General features: G+C 41.6%; 1 protein-coding gene across 1 annotated transcript in view; it reads left to right on the top strand.

Annotated features, from left to right (window-relative positions):
• Positions 1 to 15,324, top strand: part of PRKAR2B (protein kinase cAMP-dependent type II regulatory subunit beta) — a 90,209-nt gene that overhangs the window by 48,785 nt on the left and 26,100 nt on the right. Inside the window, exon 3 of the mRNA XM_035020359.1 lies at positions 9,054 to 9,106. Within this exon, the coding sequence (XP_034876250.1) occupies positions 9,054 to 9,106 (53 nt within the window). The remainder of the gene's footprint in view (positions 1 to 9,053; positions 9,107 to 15,324) is intronic.

The following is a 15,324-nucleotide window of genomic DNA, read 5'->3' as shown; positions in this document are numbered from 1 at the left end:
ACACATATGTGTAGAGCATGTAGCGGAAAGACGGTGGATTGGGGATGGATCCAATGACTGAATCCACACACTTTATAACTAACGTTTTAAAATACTTTGGAACCTAAGTCTAGAATAAAAATTCACCTACCATATGTATATGGGTTCTGAGATAGTTGGGACTTTGTTTTTCCTTTGGAGGCATTTTTGAAGAAAAATTCATACATTTTTTGTAACAGATTAAAGAATGTTTTGGTTTGCATATCTTTTTTTTTTTTTTAAGATTTTATTTATTTGAGACAGAATAAGAGAGAGCTCATGAGAGGGGGGAGGGTCAGAGGGAGAAGCAGGCTCCCCGCCAAGCAGGGAGCCCGATGCGGGACTCGATCCAGGGACTCCAGGATCATGACCTGAGCCGAAGGCAGTCGCTTAACCAACTGAGCCACCCAGGAGCCCTCCATATCTTTAATAATAGGGAAATAGCAAATGATGGACAGATTCTCATTTGTTTGAAGCTCTCTGTTTTGCTCAGTTATGATCTCAATGACACAGCTCCTCTGGTGTCCTGTGCATGATGATTTATTTGTGAGGTGTGAATTGCTCTTGATTTACAGTCACTTAAAGAGGACTGGTATACAGATGGGGGAAAATCATTTTTAGAAACAAAAACATAGAAATGAATTGGTAAGTTATGAAATCTTACTCTAAATATATCTCGTTTTTTTTTTCCTTAAGATTTATTTATTTTTTATTTGAGAGAGCACGCGCACTGAGGAGAGGGGGCAGAGGGAGAGGGAGAGAGAATCTTAAGCAGACTCCCTGCTGAGTGTGGAGCCTAATGTGGGGCTCAATCTCATGACCCTGAGATCATGACCTGAGCTGAAATCAAGAGTCTGACCCTTAACCAACTGAGCCACCGAGGCACCCCTAAATATCTCTCTTGTTAAAGGGCAACAAAAACAATGGGTTTGTAATGAATCAGGGTAGTTGAGTAAAATGTGTGGTATAACTAAAAGGCTTTTGTGACAGTAGGCTGTTTTATAGTGGAAATAACAGGAAAAAATTTATAGCTTTTAGGATTGGTAGTTATATGTTGGGGATGATTCAAGAACCTCCCTGAACGAAGATTTATATTGCTCTTTTTGTAGCTGAAATGTAGGCAGTAATGGTAGATTATAATAACTTTTAATGTTTCAATGCAGGAAATAGTAAAATATTAAGTGAGATGTTCAATGACTAAATATTCAATGAATATTTGGAAGGCAGTTTTTTTTTTTTTTTTTAAGATTTATTTATTTATTTGTGAGAGTGAGAATGAGAGAGAGTACATGAGAGGGGGGAGGGTCAGAGGGAGAAGCAGGCTCCTCGCTGAGCAGGGAGCCCGATGCGGGACTCGATCCCGGGACTCCAGGATCATGACCTGAGCTGAAGGCAGTTGTCCAACCAACTGAGCCACCCAGGCGCCCTGGAAGGCAGTTTTAAGGAAATTGTAATGATTCTGTTCAGAGTTTATGAGACTTAGTCTGTAGATTTTTAAGCTAAGAACATTTCCCCCTATTTCTAAGTAAACCATATGGTTGATTTCAGTACTCTCCATTCCCCTTCTAAGCCCCTGGTGGAGAGGACGAGAGAGGAATCCTTGAGCTTAGGGCCATCAGGTGGTTGTGTTGGTCATTAGGACTTTTCACAATGTTCTCATTTTCTCTCCTCTGAGCACCTGCAGAGATGCACGTCCCTTGTGTCCTTGAAGTTAGGAATGGCCACGTCACTTGTCCTGTGAACTGTCATTATATATTCCTTCTTGGCAGAGGGGACACATATCACTTGCAGGCAGAGGCTTTAGGGGTGCAGGGAAGGAAAAATTCTCCTGCACCCTCTTTGGGTCTCTGACTGGACCTAAGAAACTGACATAAGTATAACAAAAGGTCTTACACACATTTTATTGAATTTTTACATGTTTATGGGGTCCTTCCCAAGAAAACGAAGACCCAAGCAAGTGATTAGAGCAGGAAGCTTTTATATCTTTTGGGCAATAATAAATCTGTGAAGGATTACAAGACCAAGGGGTTCGGGCTCCTGGCAGTAAATGGGTAAGGGTTGTTTATGCAGCCTTCTCGGCCCTAACTTCCTTGTCTCAGGTGATAAGGATGTCCCCCTTCCTCCTGGTACAGGGATGGTACCTTTCACATGGGAGATTGCTAGGGCAGAGGGCGGGGTGCGGGAGGTCAGAGTGACCTTCCTTTTGCTGTTTTGTCGATGGTCAACATGAGGTGCTGTGTTTTGGGGTGCTGTATCTTGAACCCATCAGGGGCCAGTGAGCAGTTTGCTGCTGCCTTGGGGACTGGTGACATTCTAGATGGTGGTTACTCTTTTGGCCTGCAGCCTTCACAAAGATGACTTGGAGCAAAGTACCCACGGTCCTGAGATGGACCTACCCTGTGAGCAAGAAGGACACTTCTGTTTGAAGTCCCCTGGGTTTGGGGAGGCTTGTTACTATAGTATAAGCCACCCTGACAGAGGCAGTTTCCCTAGGTCTGAGATCAAAAGGAAATCCTACTTTCCTCACCACTACCATGACTATTCCTTTTCCTAACCGTTTACTGTGTGCCAGTCACAGTTCTAAGTGCTAGAAATACAGTCCCGGACAAAACCGTCGCCTCTCTTCTCAGGCTTGTTCCCACCGCCCCTTCGCCGCCTGGGGGCTTCTCTCTCGGTGGAGCCTTCTCTGTCCATTGAGCAGCTGCTCACTGCTTTCTCCTCTCTGTGCTTCTCCAGCATTCTTTCACTCTGCATCATCGCCTGAATTCCACAAACTGGTTTTTTTTTTTTTTAATGGTAAATAAGAATTCCCATGGGTCCTTGCTCTTGACTGTGCCTTGGGATCAAAATGGGAGCTTCTCTACTGTGGTCGTGTCCAGATGCTTTTGCTCTGTGAATTTGAAGTTAGGATTGTCACCGATGTGTCAGAGCAGATGTATAGCACAATTCCTGGACAGACATGTGGATGAGGCGGAGGAGGGGACAGACTCTTGACTGCCACTGTGTCGTCTCTTCCCTTTACTTCACCGGAACTAGTGTATCTTATCCCCGTGCTTCTTGGTCTTATTTTTGTTATTGGCTCTCTCCCAAAGTCTTTTTTAGGCGCTTTCCCCTCATCCCTCTCACCCCCACAATGAGATTTTAATGCCATAGATACACTGTGTATCAGTTTCTGTACTGAGTGTATGTATGTGCTTTATCAAAAAAAAAAAAAAGACTGTTTTTTTTGCCTCCTCCCCCAACCAATCTTGCTTGAGAATGCATGCCTTAAACTAGTATCTGTTTTTGTTTTTGTTTTTGTTTTAAGATTTTATTTATTTGCGAGAGAGACAGAGAGCATGAGAGGGAGGAGGGTCAGAGGGAGAAGCAGACTCCCTGCCGAGCAGGGAGCCCGATGCGGGACTCGATCCTGGGACTCGAGGATCATGACCTGAGCCGAAGGCAGTCGCTCAACCAACTGAGCCACCCAGGTGCCCTAAACTAGTATTTGTAAAGGTAAATTTTTTTTCCCTTTGTAGGAGGGCATTTCCACTTCAGTAAGCTAAGTTTAACCATATTGAGGCAGAACTCTGTTGTCTAATACACCTGCGCTTTTATCATAGCTTTCTGTTAAGCTCATTATCATTTAAATAAGTATGCTAAAATCTTAGTGTATTGAGAACATTGGAAAAGTAAATTTTATATGTTTTCCAGAAGTCAGTTTTTTTTTTCCCCCTAGGTTAAAAGCCTATAAACCACGCAGTTTTTCTGTACAGGCCACATTTGCTTTTTGCTCCTTCAACAAATATTTATTGAGTGCCTACTGTGTGCAAGGCTCCGTGCCAGGTGCTGAGGCCCAGTGGAGTGGCTCATGGAGTTCAGGCTGGTTTCTTGATTTAGTTAGGCAGAGAGGTAGCACGGGTTATGTGAACTGGTCCAGTGCAGAGCTGTTTGTACTAATTTGTACACATTACCAACAAAGTACAGTGCCCCTGGGAGTTGCTGTAACCCCTGGGTACTTGGTCTTTGTCCTGAGTGGTGAGAATTTCTTTGGTGCCCAGTGACTCTTGGCTGAGGGGCTTCTAGATAGCCTCAGAATAGGGGCTGGTTGCCAGAAAGACCAAACTTTGATTAGAAGCTTGGAACTTTTCGGCCCTTTTCCCCCCTTCCAACCCCGGGAAGGGGAGGGAGGCTGGAGATTGGGTTAATCACCATTGGCCAGCGATTTAATCAGTTGTGCCTCTGTAATGAAACCCTAGATGACAGGGCTAAGAGAGCTTCCAGATTGGTGATCACATCGGGATGCTGGGAGGGTGGCATACCCAGAGAGGACTTGGAGGCTCTGTGCCCTTCCCCCATGCCTCGCCCTAGGTATCTCTTCCATTGGCTATTCTTGAGTTACTTCCTTTATAGTAAACCTGTAAGAGTAAGGAAGGTACTTTCCTGAGTTCTGTGAGTGATTCTAGTGAATTATGGAACCAGGGAAGGGGTCATGAGAACCCTCAATTTATAGCTGGTTGTTCAGATGTGTGGGTGGCCTGGGAATCGAGATTAGCATCTCAGGTGGAGGCAGTCTTACAAGACTGAGCCCTTTGACTTGTGGGACCTGACACTAACTTTAGGTAGATAGTGTCAATTACACTGAATTGTGAGACAGCCCATTTGGTGTCAGAGAGAGGGAGGAGTGCTGTTGGAAAAAAACAACATGTATTTGGTGTCATGATGGGGAAAAATCCCTTACCTCTTGTCCGTCACTGCAGTTGACTCTTGAGCAACACAGTTTGAACTGCACAGGTCCATTTATACGTGGATTTTTTTTTTTCAGTAGGCACAGTATAGTATTTTCTCTTCCTTAAGATTTTCTCAATAACATTTTTTTCTCTAGCCTTCTTTGTTACAAGAATACAATATATAACACACATAACATACAAAATATATGTTAATCAACTGTTTATGTTATCAGTAAGACTTCTGATCAACAGTAGGCTCTTTGTAGTTACGTTTTGAGAGGGTCAGAAGTTACATGTGGATTTTCAACTGTGTAGAGGGTTGGCACCCCTGACTCCTACATTGTACAAGGGTAGAGGGGTCCTCTGTACACAGCCGTGTGTGTGCGTGCATATTGCATGAAAAGATCAAGGGCCAAGCCCCGGAAGATGCAGAGTCACTATGGTTCTCACTTCCCTGTTCTGTCTTGCTGACTGTGACAGGTGTCTGGCCACACAGTGCATGCATATCACAGTACAGTGTGGAAATCTTGGCCCATTCTAGATGACTGACGTACTGACAAATAATATATGCAAACATAACAGGGAAACCTCAATATAGGGTTCACTCAAAGAATAGGGCTCTATCCTTCACTACTGTGTAATCGCCAAACCAAGAAGGGAGTAAATAGTTTCAGGCTCAATTTCACATTGTCCAGGAGGGATAGGGTGAATACATTTTAGAAAACATACAAAGTAGCTCATATTCTCTAGAGGCTTTGGTTTGAGGGTCCTTCTGGGCATAGAACCTCTCATCCATTCGTTCCTTGTACAGAGAGTTACTGAGCTTCCAGGGTGTGTGCCAGGCTCCTTGGTGAACAAAACAAAAGGTTCTCATTTCACTCTGTTCCTATTTCTTGGACAAATGGTGTTAGACATTTTAGCAAAGGACAACTTTTTATTCATTCATTCAACTTGCGTTTGAGAGTCTGTCATGCAGGTAGAATATCAGGAGATATTTAAACAACATATCATCTCTGTCCTCAAGGACCTTGCAGGCCTGTTTGTTCATTAATCAGTCGTTCATTCAAAAAGTGTGTGTTGAGCCAGGTCAGTGCTAGGGAAATAGAGTTCCAGGAGCACACAGTTAGTCCCTGAGGGGCTATAAGTCTCAGCCTGGAGGGTGAACACAGAGTAACCGCTCTGGTAGAGTACCGTGTAGTAAGAGACAAGAATGAGCTTTGCCCACGGTATTGGGAACACAGGAGCAAGGGGAGCACAGAAAGTGGGTTTTCCTAACTTAGCTGTGAGGAGGTGAGGCTCTTGTCTTGACTTTTTAGTTGGGGCTGGAGAGAAGGGATGGCTTGGAAAGGAGGATGTGGTGGGGTTCCAACCCGAGGAAACGGCGTAAGTGAAGATGGCAATGTCCAAGCCCGCAGGTGTTGAATTTTGCTCTGGCTGTCGGAGGTGGTGGTAGATGGACTGGAATGTAGTGAAACATTGCACCTACATGCCAGGAACTACATCCTGGCAATATTGGCACAGGGAATAGTTAAAGGAAATGGGCAACCGAGAAACAAGTAAGTGATAAAGTGGACACCACAAATCAGAAGAGTGTCAAGTAATAAATAATATTGGGACAGTTGGTAAGTTATTTAGAAGAACAATAGAATCTCACTCCTCATGATTTTTAGTCAGAGTATAGGAGCTCGGAACTTAGAAATCAGAGCATGAAGGTTTCCCTCTGTGAAATAAAATTTAAGATCAACACTAAAGTGTCTTACCTACTCTACTACCTCATTGAATATATTGATCCCTTAGCAGGGCTGACGGCCTGGGCCCCCTGTTCACAAGGGCTCCGAGTTTGGTCTAATGTTCTCTTGGTGCCCTCTTGAGATTCTGAGTTTTTGAAAATGGGGCTGTCTTCATTTTGCGCTGAGCCCTGCTAATTAGGTGGCAGTCCCACCTGTGAGATTGGTCATCTATGGAAACAAAGTCACAGAGTCACGCTTTAAAGAAGTAGATGTCCTCATGCTTTCTGGAAAGTTGGAGCCAGCAGGATTAAAGTGTCTGGGCCCCATGAGCAGGACCATCTGTATGGTGTGCGTGGAAGGCTCAAGCTGTCCCAGACTGAGCCACCTAACATTCATTTTATTAGACAGACTCTCTTCCTCCTAGCTCACTCTCAGCAAGCAACCCTTTAACTGTGATTTGGCTTCTTCCATGGTCTTCCTGTGTGGGCTAGAGAGCTGGTCATGCTGACTCCATACTTGATTCAGGGAGTTACTAAATTGGCATTCTGGTGATATACATCAGTGAGGTTCTTTAATGAGAGCCTGCCCCTGAGAGACAGGTCCCCTTCTGTTCAGTTTCTGAGACAGAAGGCTGAAGCCCAGCCTCGATGTTGGTGACTTCACCAGAGTCAAATGCAGGACAATAGTTAAGAGCAAGGGCTCTGGGGTCAGCCAGACACTGCTGGGATCAGGTATGGGTCCTGTGGTCCTAGAATGTGTGATCTGGGCCAAGATAAGTAACCTCTGTCTGCCCTAGTCTTTCATCTGTCAGGTGGTGATAGGAAACCCGTCTATCTTAGGATTGTTGTGAGATTGAATGAAAAAATATACACTAGGTCAGGGTTTCTCATCCTCAGCACTGTTGATATTTTGAGCCAGGTGGTTGGGGGTTGGGGGGGAAGGGGATCCTGTCCTGGGCATCGTAGGATGTTTATCAGCATCCTTGGCCTCCCTCAGTAACCAGTGGCTTCCCCGACAGTCCCCACAGTTGTGACAATCAAAATGTCCCCAGACATTGCCAGTTGTCCTCTGGGGGCCAAAATTGGCCCTGGTTAAGAATCCCTCACTCACTGGCCAGTGTGTATCTAGAGCAATGCCTGGAGGAAAGAACACTAACGTCAGGATTTATAGTAATAATGGCAGTAATAGGGCTAATGATGATAGTACTCTTCATGCCGTCTGGGCCTCTACGAAGACATTTGTCAGCTTGTCGCTGATCCTCTGTTCTTTATATTTCTACATCTCTGGCAGAGTAAAGTCCTTATGAATTAAAGGGTAAATGTAAAAAAAAAAAAAATCTACTTTTAAAAAACCAGAAGAGAAGTAATCTTTACATTTGCAAAGGAGTTTCCTAGCTCAAAACCAGTGGTGTTTTTGTGATGTTTACTGTTGAGTTTAAATCATATTGGGGAGTTTTCTTCCTTGATCTCATTGCATTAAAAATAAACATGCATAACCTGTGACAACTTTGTCATTATAATGAAAAAGCAAACTGGATAAAATGATTATGAGAAATATAACAAAGTGGTGTTAAGAAACTGGTGTAAACCAAAAAGAAAATCAAATGCATACCGAGATTCCTCATAAAGGCAAAGGCAGAAATATAGTCAGCTTTATAAAACATTTGAACATAGTTCAAATTCAAAATAATTTTTTAGAATTTCAATAATTTTTCATCTAAATTGCCAAGATTTAAGCAGTAACATCCATTTCTGTTTTACAGTTTAAAGGAATCTTCTTACACATTCTTTGTTAGGACAGTGGATGGGTATAGTCCCTCTAGAAGGAAGCTTGGTAATAAGTATGCCTTAAAAATTGTCATAACTCTTAGCCCCCAAAAATAACATTTGGGAATAATTTCTACAGCATAATCTGAAATGTAGACAAATATTTATGCATGAAGATGTTTATTGCAAGCTTATTTTAATAGAAGCCAGCTAAGTGTGTAGCATTAAGGGAGTGGTTAATTCTAGCTTATGGTAAACAATCAGCAGTCCTTAAAACGATTTTTACAAAATGTTTCTAATGGCATGTGAAATTCTTACAGTGTTAAATGAAATAAGCAAGTTTTAACATTGCATATGCAGTATAAAATCCACTCAGTGTAAAAACTAGAAAGGAATGTGAACACGTTAATCGTATTTGCTCTTGGAAGACTGGGTTGTGGATAATTTATGAAAGGTACTTATAACTATGATTAAGTTGATCATTTCATAGCAGACTTGGGCTTTTTGGGGGGTCTGTTCTTTAAGTAATTTTTGGATCTCATGCATTTCTGTAGCTTAGAAACGAAGGTGGAAGAGGTGAAGCTGTGTTTCTCTGAATAACAGAAAGCAGAAAACAGTTGTCATTGCCTTAAAGTGCAGCTTTGTATTTTAATAAATTCGTTATAGATTTCAATAGGGAATCGTCTTTTCAGTGTAGACTGCTTGCCCTGGGTGAAGTGAATTAATGTTGTTTTATACCATGGTTCTCTTTTTATTAATTTTTAAGGTATATTTATTATAGTATATTTCTTGATGGAATATCTTTCAAATGTCCATTTTTATTTTTATAGTATGTGCAGAAGCTTATAATCCCGATGAAGAAGAAGATGATGCAGAGTCCAGGGTATGTAATTTACTTAATAAATTAGTTCTAAATTATATTCCAGTACTGGATCAGGAATATAATAACAGAAAGAGGTTAACAGGCATATAGATTGACAGGAAGCATAATGGAATTATTTTGAGTGTTTCTTTTCCTAGTCTCTCTGATAGCTTACTTTGACTTCAAGTTCTATAGAATTACTTTTCTCCAAAGAGAAAGCATCTTATTCTTTGGATAAAAGGAAAGATGAACATAAAAATTCACTGCAGTTGTGGTTTTATTTCTTTTGCAAAAATACAGCCTGGTGAGGGAAAGTGTTTTTAGCTATCTTGGTCATAGCATTAATGCTATTTTTCTGACAGTATTTCTAGTAAAGGAAAATACTAGGGAAAGCCTTCTTTCTGTTCCTACCAATTTATAACAACAAAGCTTATTTGGAAACAAAAACAAATCACAGTAGAATTACACCTAAAGTGCCAGTATAAAAGTTCTTACTCTTTAATATCTATGAATAGTTTGTTCAGAAACTGATTTCTTGACGGTCGTAATGTTTTTGTAAGAATTTGTCCACTTTTGTTTGAAGCAGTTTTTAAGCTATGTCCTCCGTTCACCTATTCTTTATTTAGTAAAAAGTAAACTAAATAAGAGATTACTGTGCCTGGAAATGCAAAGTAATAATTTACCTTTTTTTTTTTTTTTTTTTTTTGAGTACTTACTTGGCCAAAGCTCCTCTTTTCTGTTTGGCCTCAAAAGATAAACAAAAATTTATTTCTGTAGCTCTGACATACTTAAATAAGATTGATTTTTAATATGAAAAAGCAAATACTATGTCCCTAAGTCATTACATCATTAAGCTCCCTGAAATATATGTAGAATCCAGTGAGAGAAAGATCAGGAGTGTTATCTTGAAGGTCTTGAAGGAAATCGCATTTCATTCCCATACCCATGGGGGTTCCCAGCAGCCGTAGGGGGGGAGCTCACTGTTTGCTACCAGAACATAAATTAACTTGATAATGTCTATAAATTCTGGCTTGAAATTATGTTTCCTTAGGATTAAGATACTGTTATTAATGTGTAACATGCTCTTAGTACTTCATGTAGTCGTAAAAACTAGGCCTTCCCCATCGTGTCCTTGATTTATGTATCTAGCAGAAACAGTAATGGGTGACTTTGAAGAGTACACACATTCTTTATATTTGCGTATAAAGGTATACACAATAAAACTTAGTAATTGAGATGTTTGATGAAGTGGTTTGATTTAGTAAGAATCTAAACTGAAGGACATTTCAAAAGGACAGTTTAAAAACAATACACAGTATCTCATAGACTCAGACTGTTAGCCACCATTTGATCCGCGGGATAGGTAAAGTGATTGGCTGGGTCACTCCAGTTAATCCCTAACAGTCTTGTTTGGGAGGCGGTACCAGTTAAGATTCATTTGGCTATGTCAAAGAACCCAATCACATTGAGATAAAAATTAAAAAAAGAAAATAAGTATTGGATGTATGCTTGGAAATCTTACAGAATTCCAGAACGAATTGGAAAAAAAAAAAACACCAAACCCCCAAATCAACCCAAGCCATAGCTGGCGGGCAGGAGCCAGGCTACATCTGGGGTCCTTCCATAGCGGTGGTGCAGGCCTTAGAGAATTGTGTTAGGGGGACACTTGGCTGCCACTTGCCCTTATTGCTGTGACTCTCAGCTTAAAGTCCTGGTTCTCTGGGAGAGTTTCTCATGGACCCAGCTTCGGGTAGGGGGCCAGGGACAAGGAGTGCAGCCTTTGGCTGCCAGACGCCACTTTTAAATGAAGGCCGTTCCTAGGGAAGGAAGGATCTTTGTGAGTCGGGCATTAGCTGCTAGAGTTGTCCCCTGTAACACCCTCCGTGTTACTTTTAATAGATTTTTTGTAATTAATTATAATTATAAAGTGCTTCAGGTTCTCCATTAGTTTGACTATTCTCTAAACATGTTACTAAAAACTGCACTGTTTTTTTTGGTCGTAGATACTACAAGGCAAATTGCACCATAGCCCTTGGAAATGATTATTACAGATTTCAGAATTAATTGGCTCTAAGCAGATACGGGAAAATGTCTGTAAGGAAAACATATATTTTGATAAATTTCATCTGAACATTTTGTATTTCACAGATGATGTATCAAATCCTTAAGTCTGAGATTAATGTAGATATTCTCTGATATAAATTTGAAGAAAATTTAAATACTTAAGACGGATTTTGGAAAAATCACAAATTAGATTTTACCTTTAATAAATGAAGCTATAGGGACGCCTGGCTGTGTCAGTTGGTGGAGCATACAATTCTCCATCTCGGGGTTGTGAGTTCGAGCCTCGTGTTGGGTGTAGAAATTATTTTTAAAAAAAATCTTAAAAAAGCAAATGAAAATGTAAGAGTTATATATACATCTAACATGTACCTCTTCTGGTAGCGAAGAGCTGGTAATTTTAAGAATGGGTCATTTCCTTGTTGTGTTACCCCTCAGAATTGTGGAGGAGTGCGTTCTGTATATTTGGCCGGGTGCTTAGGATGTTCAGTGGTTAGCACCGTGGGTAAGTCCCTGCCATCTTGGGGCTTAGAGGCTAATAGCAGAATTAGACAACAAGCCAGTAAACTAATGAACAGTTACAAAATATGAAGTGCTAAAAGGAACCCAAACCCCCCATGGACAGGGTCCCTAATTAAATGGAGTGGTTGCAGAAGTGGGGCCAAAAGAAGTCTTGCCCCAAAGCCCAGGAGCCCATTTGGCTTGACCTCAGCGCCCCAGCTTGGGAGCTGTTGGTAGTTCTGAGTGCAGGCAGCTGTGACTGCAGGCTGGGGGGCCAAAGGAAGGACGGGCCCTTCATGCTCGGGAAATGTGATAGAGTCCATCCAGGTGTTCTGATTTAAATTTTTTAAAGGTTACCTTCAGCTGTGTGTGGACGGTGGACTGGACAAATAGGAAACTGTCTTGTACAGATATCCCTTGCTTATTAGCAGAATAGATTTGCAGTGTTTTCTTTAGAGAAAGTGTATACCTTTTATTTATTAATTGGTTTTCTAATTTTTTGAAATGAAAGACCAGGGTTTAGAGCAGAGCTGTCTGTAAACCTTTTTTTTTTTTAACTGAAAAATTTACTCTTTCCAGGTAATAAATATTTTAGACTTTGAGGGGCATACAGTTTCTGTCAAAGCTACTTGCTCTGCAGATGTTGTAGCTTGAAAACAGCCTTGGATAAATCATAAATGGATGAGTGTGGCTGTGTTCCGTTGAAAGTTTATTTCTGGGGGCACCCGGCTGGCTCAGTCGGTGGTGTGTGCAACTCTTGATCTCGGGGTCGTGAGTTCAAGCCCCAGGTTGGGTGTAGAGCTTACTTAAAAAAAAAACTTTATTATGGACACTTGAATTTGAATTTATATAATTTTCACATGTTAAGAAGTATTAATTCTTCTGCTTTTTTTTCTCCCAATCGTTCTTAGCTTAGGGGCCATGCAAAAAGAAATTTGGCCTGCAGGCCCCAGTTTGCTGACCCTGGTTTAGAGCATAAATTCTTTTTTTTTTTTTTTTTTAAAGATTTTATTTATTTATTTGACAGACAGAGAGACACAGCGAGAGAGGGAACACAAGCAAGGGGAGTGGGAGAGGGAGAAGCAGGCTTCCCGCGGAGCAGGGAGCCCGATGCGGGGCTCGATCCCAGGACCCTGGGATCATGACCTGAGCCTAAGGCAGACGCTTAACGGCTGAGCCACCCAGGTGCCCCTAGAGCATAAATTCTATAGCCAGCCCTGCTGGGATGAATCCTAGCTCTGCAGCTCTGAACTTTGACACTGAAGAAATGATGTGGGCAAGTTCATTTTAATATATGAGATCATGTGGTATTTTTCTTTCTGTCTCACTTATTTTACTTAGCATAAATTATTACCTGCTTCATGGGGTCAGTTACTAGGATAAAATGAGTTAATATTTTTAAAGCCCTTAAACCAGTGCTTGGCACATAATAAATGCTACATAATTATTTGTTTAACAAATGAGATTTTTACCCTGAAATCAGAAATAAAATTTAATTTAAAAAAAAAGTGACTTCTAGTGTAATAAAAATCACATTTGGGTGTATGGTTTAGTTACACCCTTAGTTATCCAGATGCAGATCTTATATGTAGGCTCACACCAAACCAAACAGAAAAAAATGAGAGTCTTTAGAAGTGGGAGAACATCTTTTGAGCAGTTGGTTACAGGGCAGGGTCACCAAAGCGCAAGGAGTCACCTGATTTCTGACTGTTAGCTTTCCAGAACACAGAACAGGATTTTAATGTGGGGTCTGTAAATGATAGGAGACTCTGAGGAGTGAGGGTGGGGAGAGGGGACAGAGAGAGAACGGAAAACAGGGAGAGCCGTAGACCATAGCAGTGATGGCAGGATTAAGAGCCAGAATTGAAAAGGGTTAATGCATAAGAACACAAGTTAGGAGAGAGAGAGAGAAGAGGAAAAAGCTGTTGTGTGAGGGGTTCCTATGGAGTGAATGGTCGTGGAGAAAGACTTAAATTGATAACAAGAGTAAAGCAGGGGCAAGATGGTGCCAAGAATGATTAAAGAAGATAATTTGGGCGATCCAGACAAACCCTACCACTTTCTAAAGTGGGTTCCCAAGAGTCCAGAGAGCTGGGAGATGGGGTAGAAGGCAGGAAGCATTCATGGGATAAGGAATAAGGGACGAGAAATAAGTATAGAACCCACAGTTGGCTTGGCTTTGGGCCTTGGTTGGCTAACTGGATACGCCACGCTTCTGGAGCATTTACGGGGACACAAAGGCTATCTAAATTGTGGTGTGCTGACGGTGCTCCCTGGGCTGGAGCACCTCCATCTTGGGCCTAGAACGTTTTTTCCACAGGGGTGCCACGGTATCCCCAACTTTTTCTCTCTGAGGACAGAGCTTCTTAGCAGGCAAACTTTTTTTTTAAAGATTTTATTTATTTGAGAGAGAGAGAGAAGGGGGAGGGACAGAGCAGGGGAGAGAAGGCGTCTCCAGCAGACTCTGCACTCAGCACAGAGCCTGACTCCGGGTTCGACCCCATGACCCTCAGATCACTACCAGAGCCGAAACCAAGAGTTGGCCACTCAACCGACTGCACCACCCAGACGCCCCTCAGCAGGCAAACATTTTATGATTGCTTCGATTTGAGGTTCTATTGGAGTGAGAAGTGACTTTTTGTTTTGTTTTATTGTGTTAACCTTCCTTATTTGAAGTAGGGAGATATGAATTTTGGTTGGCATGATTTTTTCAGTGCACTAATTTAAAAAGTTTCTTGTATAGTAAGCAGTGAGTTAGTAGGCACCAGGGTCTGCTTTTTCTGTGTCCATATGTCGTCTTAAAATCTAGATTGAGGTGAATATTGATTAGATAGTAAATAAAAGTTTGCATATATCTTACCCATATGGGAAAGAATGCAATGACTTCCTCTCCCACTGTCTGATGCTCTTTTGTGTAGTATATAAATAATACACATACATGCATACCTTGCAGATACTGTGAGTTCAATTTCAGACCACTGAAATAAAGCAAATATTGCAGGAGAGCCAGTCAAATGAATTTTTTGTTTTCCCTGTGCATATAAAAGTTATGTGTATACTCTGTTTTAGCATTATGTCTAAAAAAACAATGTACATGCCTTAATTAAAAATATACTTTATTGCTAAAAAATGCTAACCATCATCTGAGCTTTCAACATGTCCTAATAACTGATCACGGATCACCATAACCGATACAGTCATAATGGAAAGGTTTGAAATACTGCACGGATTACCAAAATGTAACACAGAGAGACGAAATGAGCAAATGCTGCTGGAAAAATGGCGCTCAACGCAACGTTGCCACGCCCTTCCAATTTGTAATCACATCTTATCTGTGAAGCCCAGTAAGGTGAAGTCAGTAAAACAAGATGTATGCCTGAATACGGTCAATTTCCTTTATTTGGGCCTATGATTTTCATTAATATTTAGCCACCTGAGATGGGTTTGAAATGCCAATTCTAATTTCCCATTGTGAGTCTTGGTATATTCATGGGCACAGAACTCCCCACTGCCTGATTCCGGCTGATCCGATGGTGGGGCCAGTGACAGAGGAGCTGGGGCACCTGCTCGTCAGCCCCCACAGCTGCTCTCTGAACATCAGTGCCTAGGTGGTTCAGGAGGGTGACTCTCCATGCTTGCTGCTTTTAGGACTGTCTCTTGCCTCTCGACTCATTTTA

The sequence above is a fragment of the Mirounga leonina genome, unplaced genomic scaffold (genome assembly GCF_011800145.1).
Source record: "Mirounga leonina isolate KUSES-001 unplaced genomic scaffold, KU_Mleo_1.0 Mir_174, whole genome shotgun sequence".
NCBI classification, from domain to species: Eukaryota; Metazoa; Chordata; class Mammalia; order Carnivora; family Phocidae; genus Mirounga; species Mirounga leonina.
Note: the sequence above shows the minus strand (reverse complement) of the source record. Positions and strands in the feature narration are given on the sequence as shown.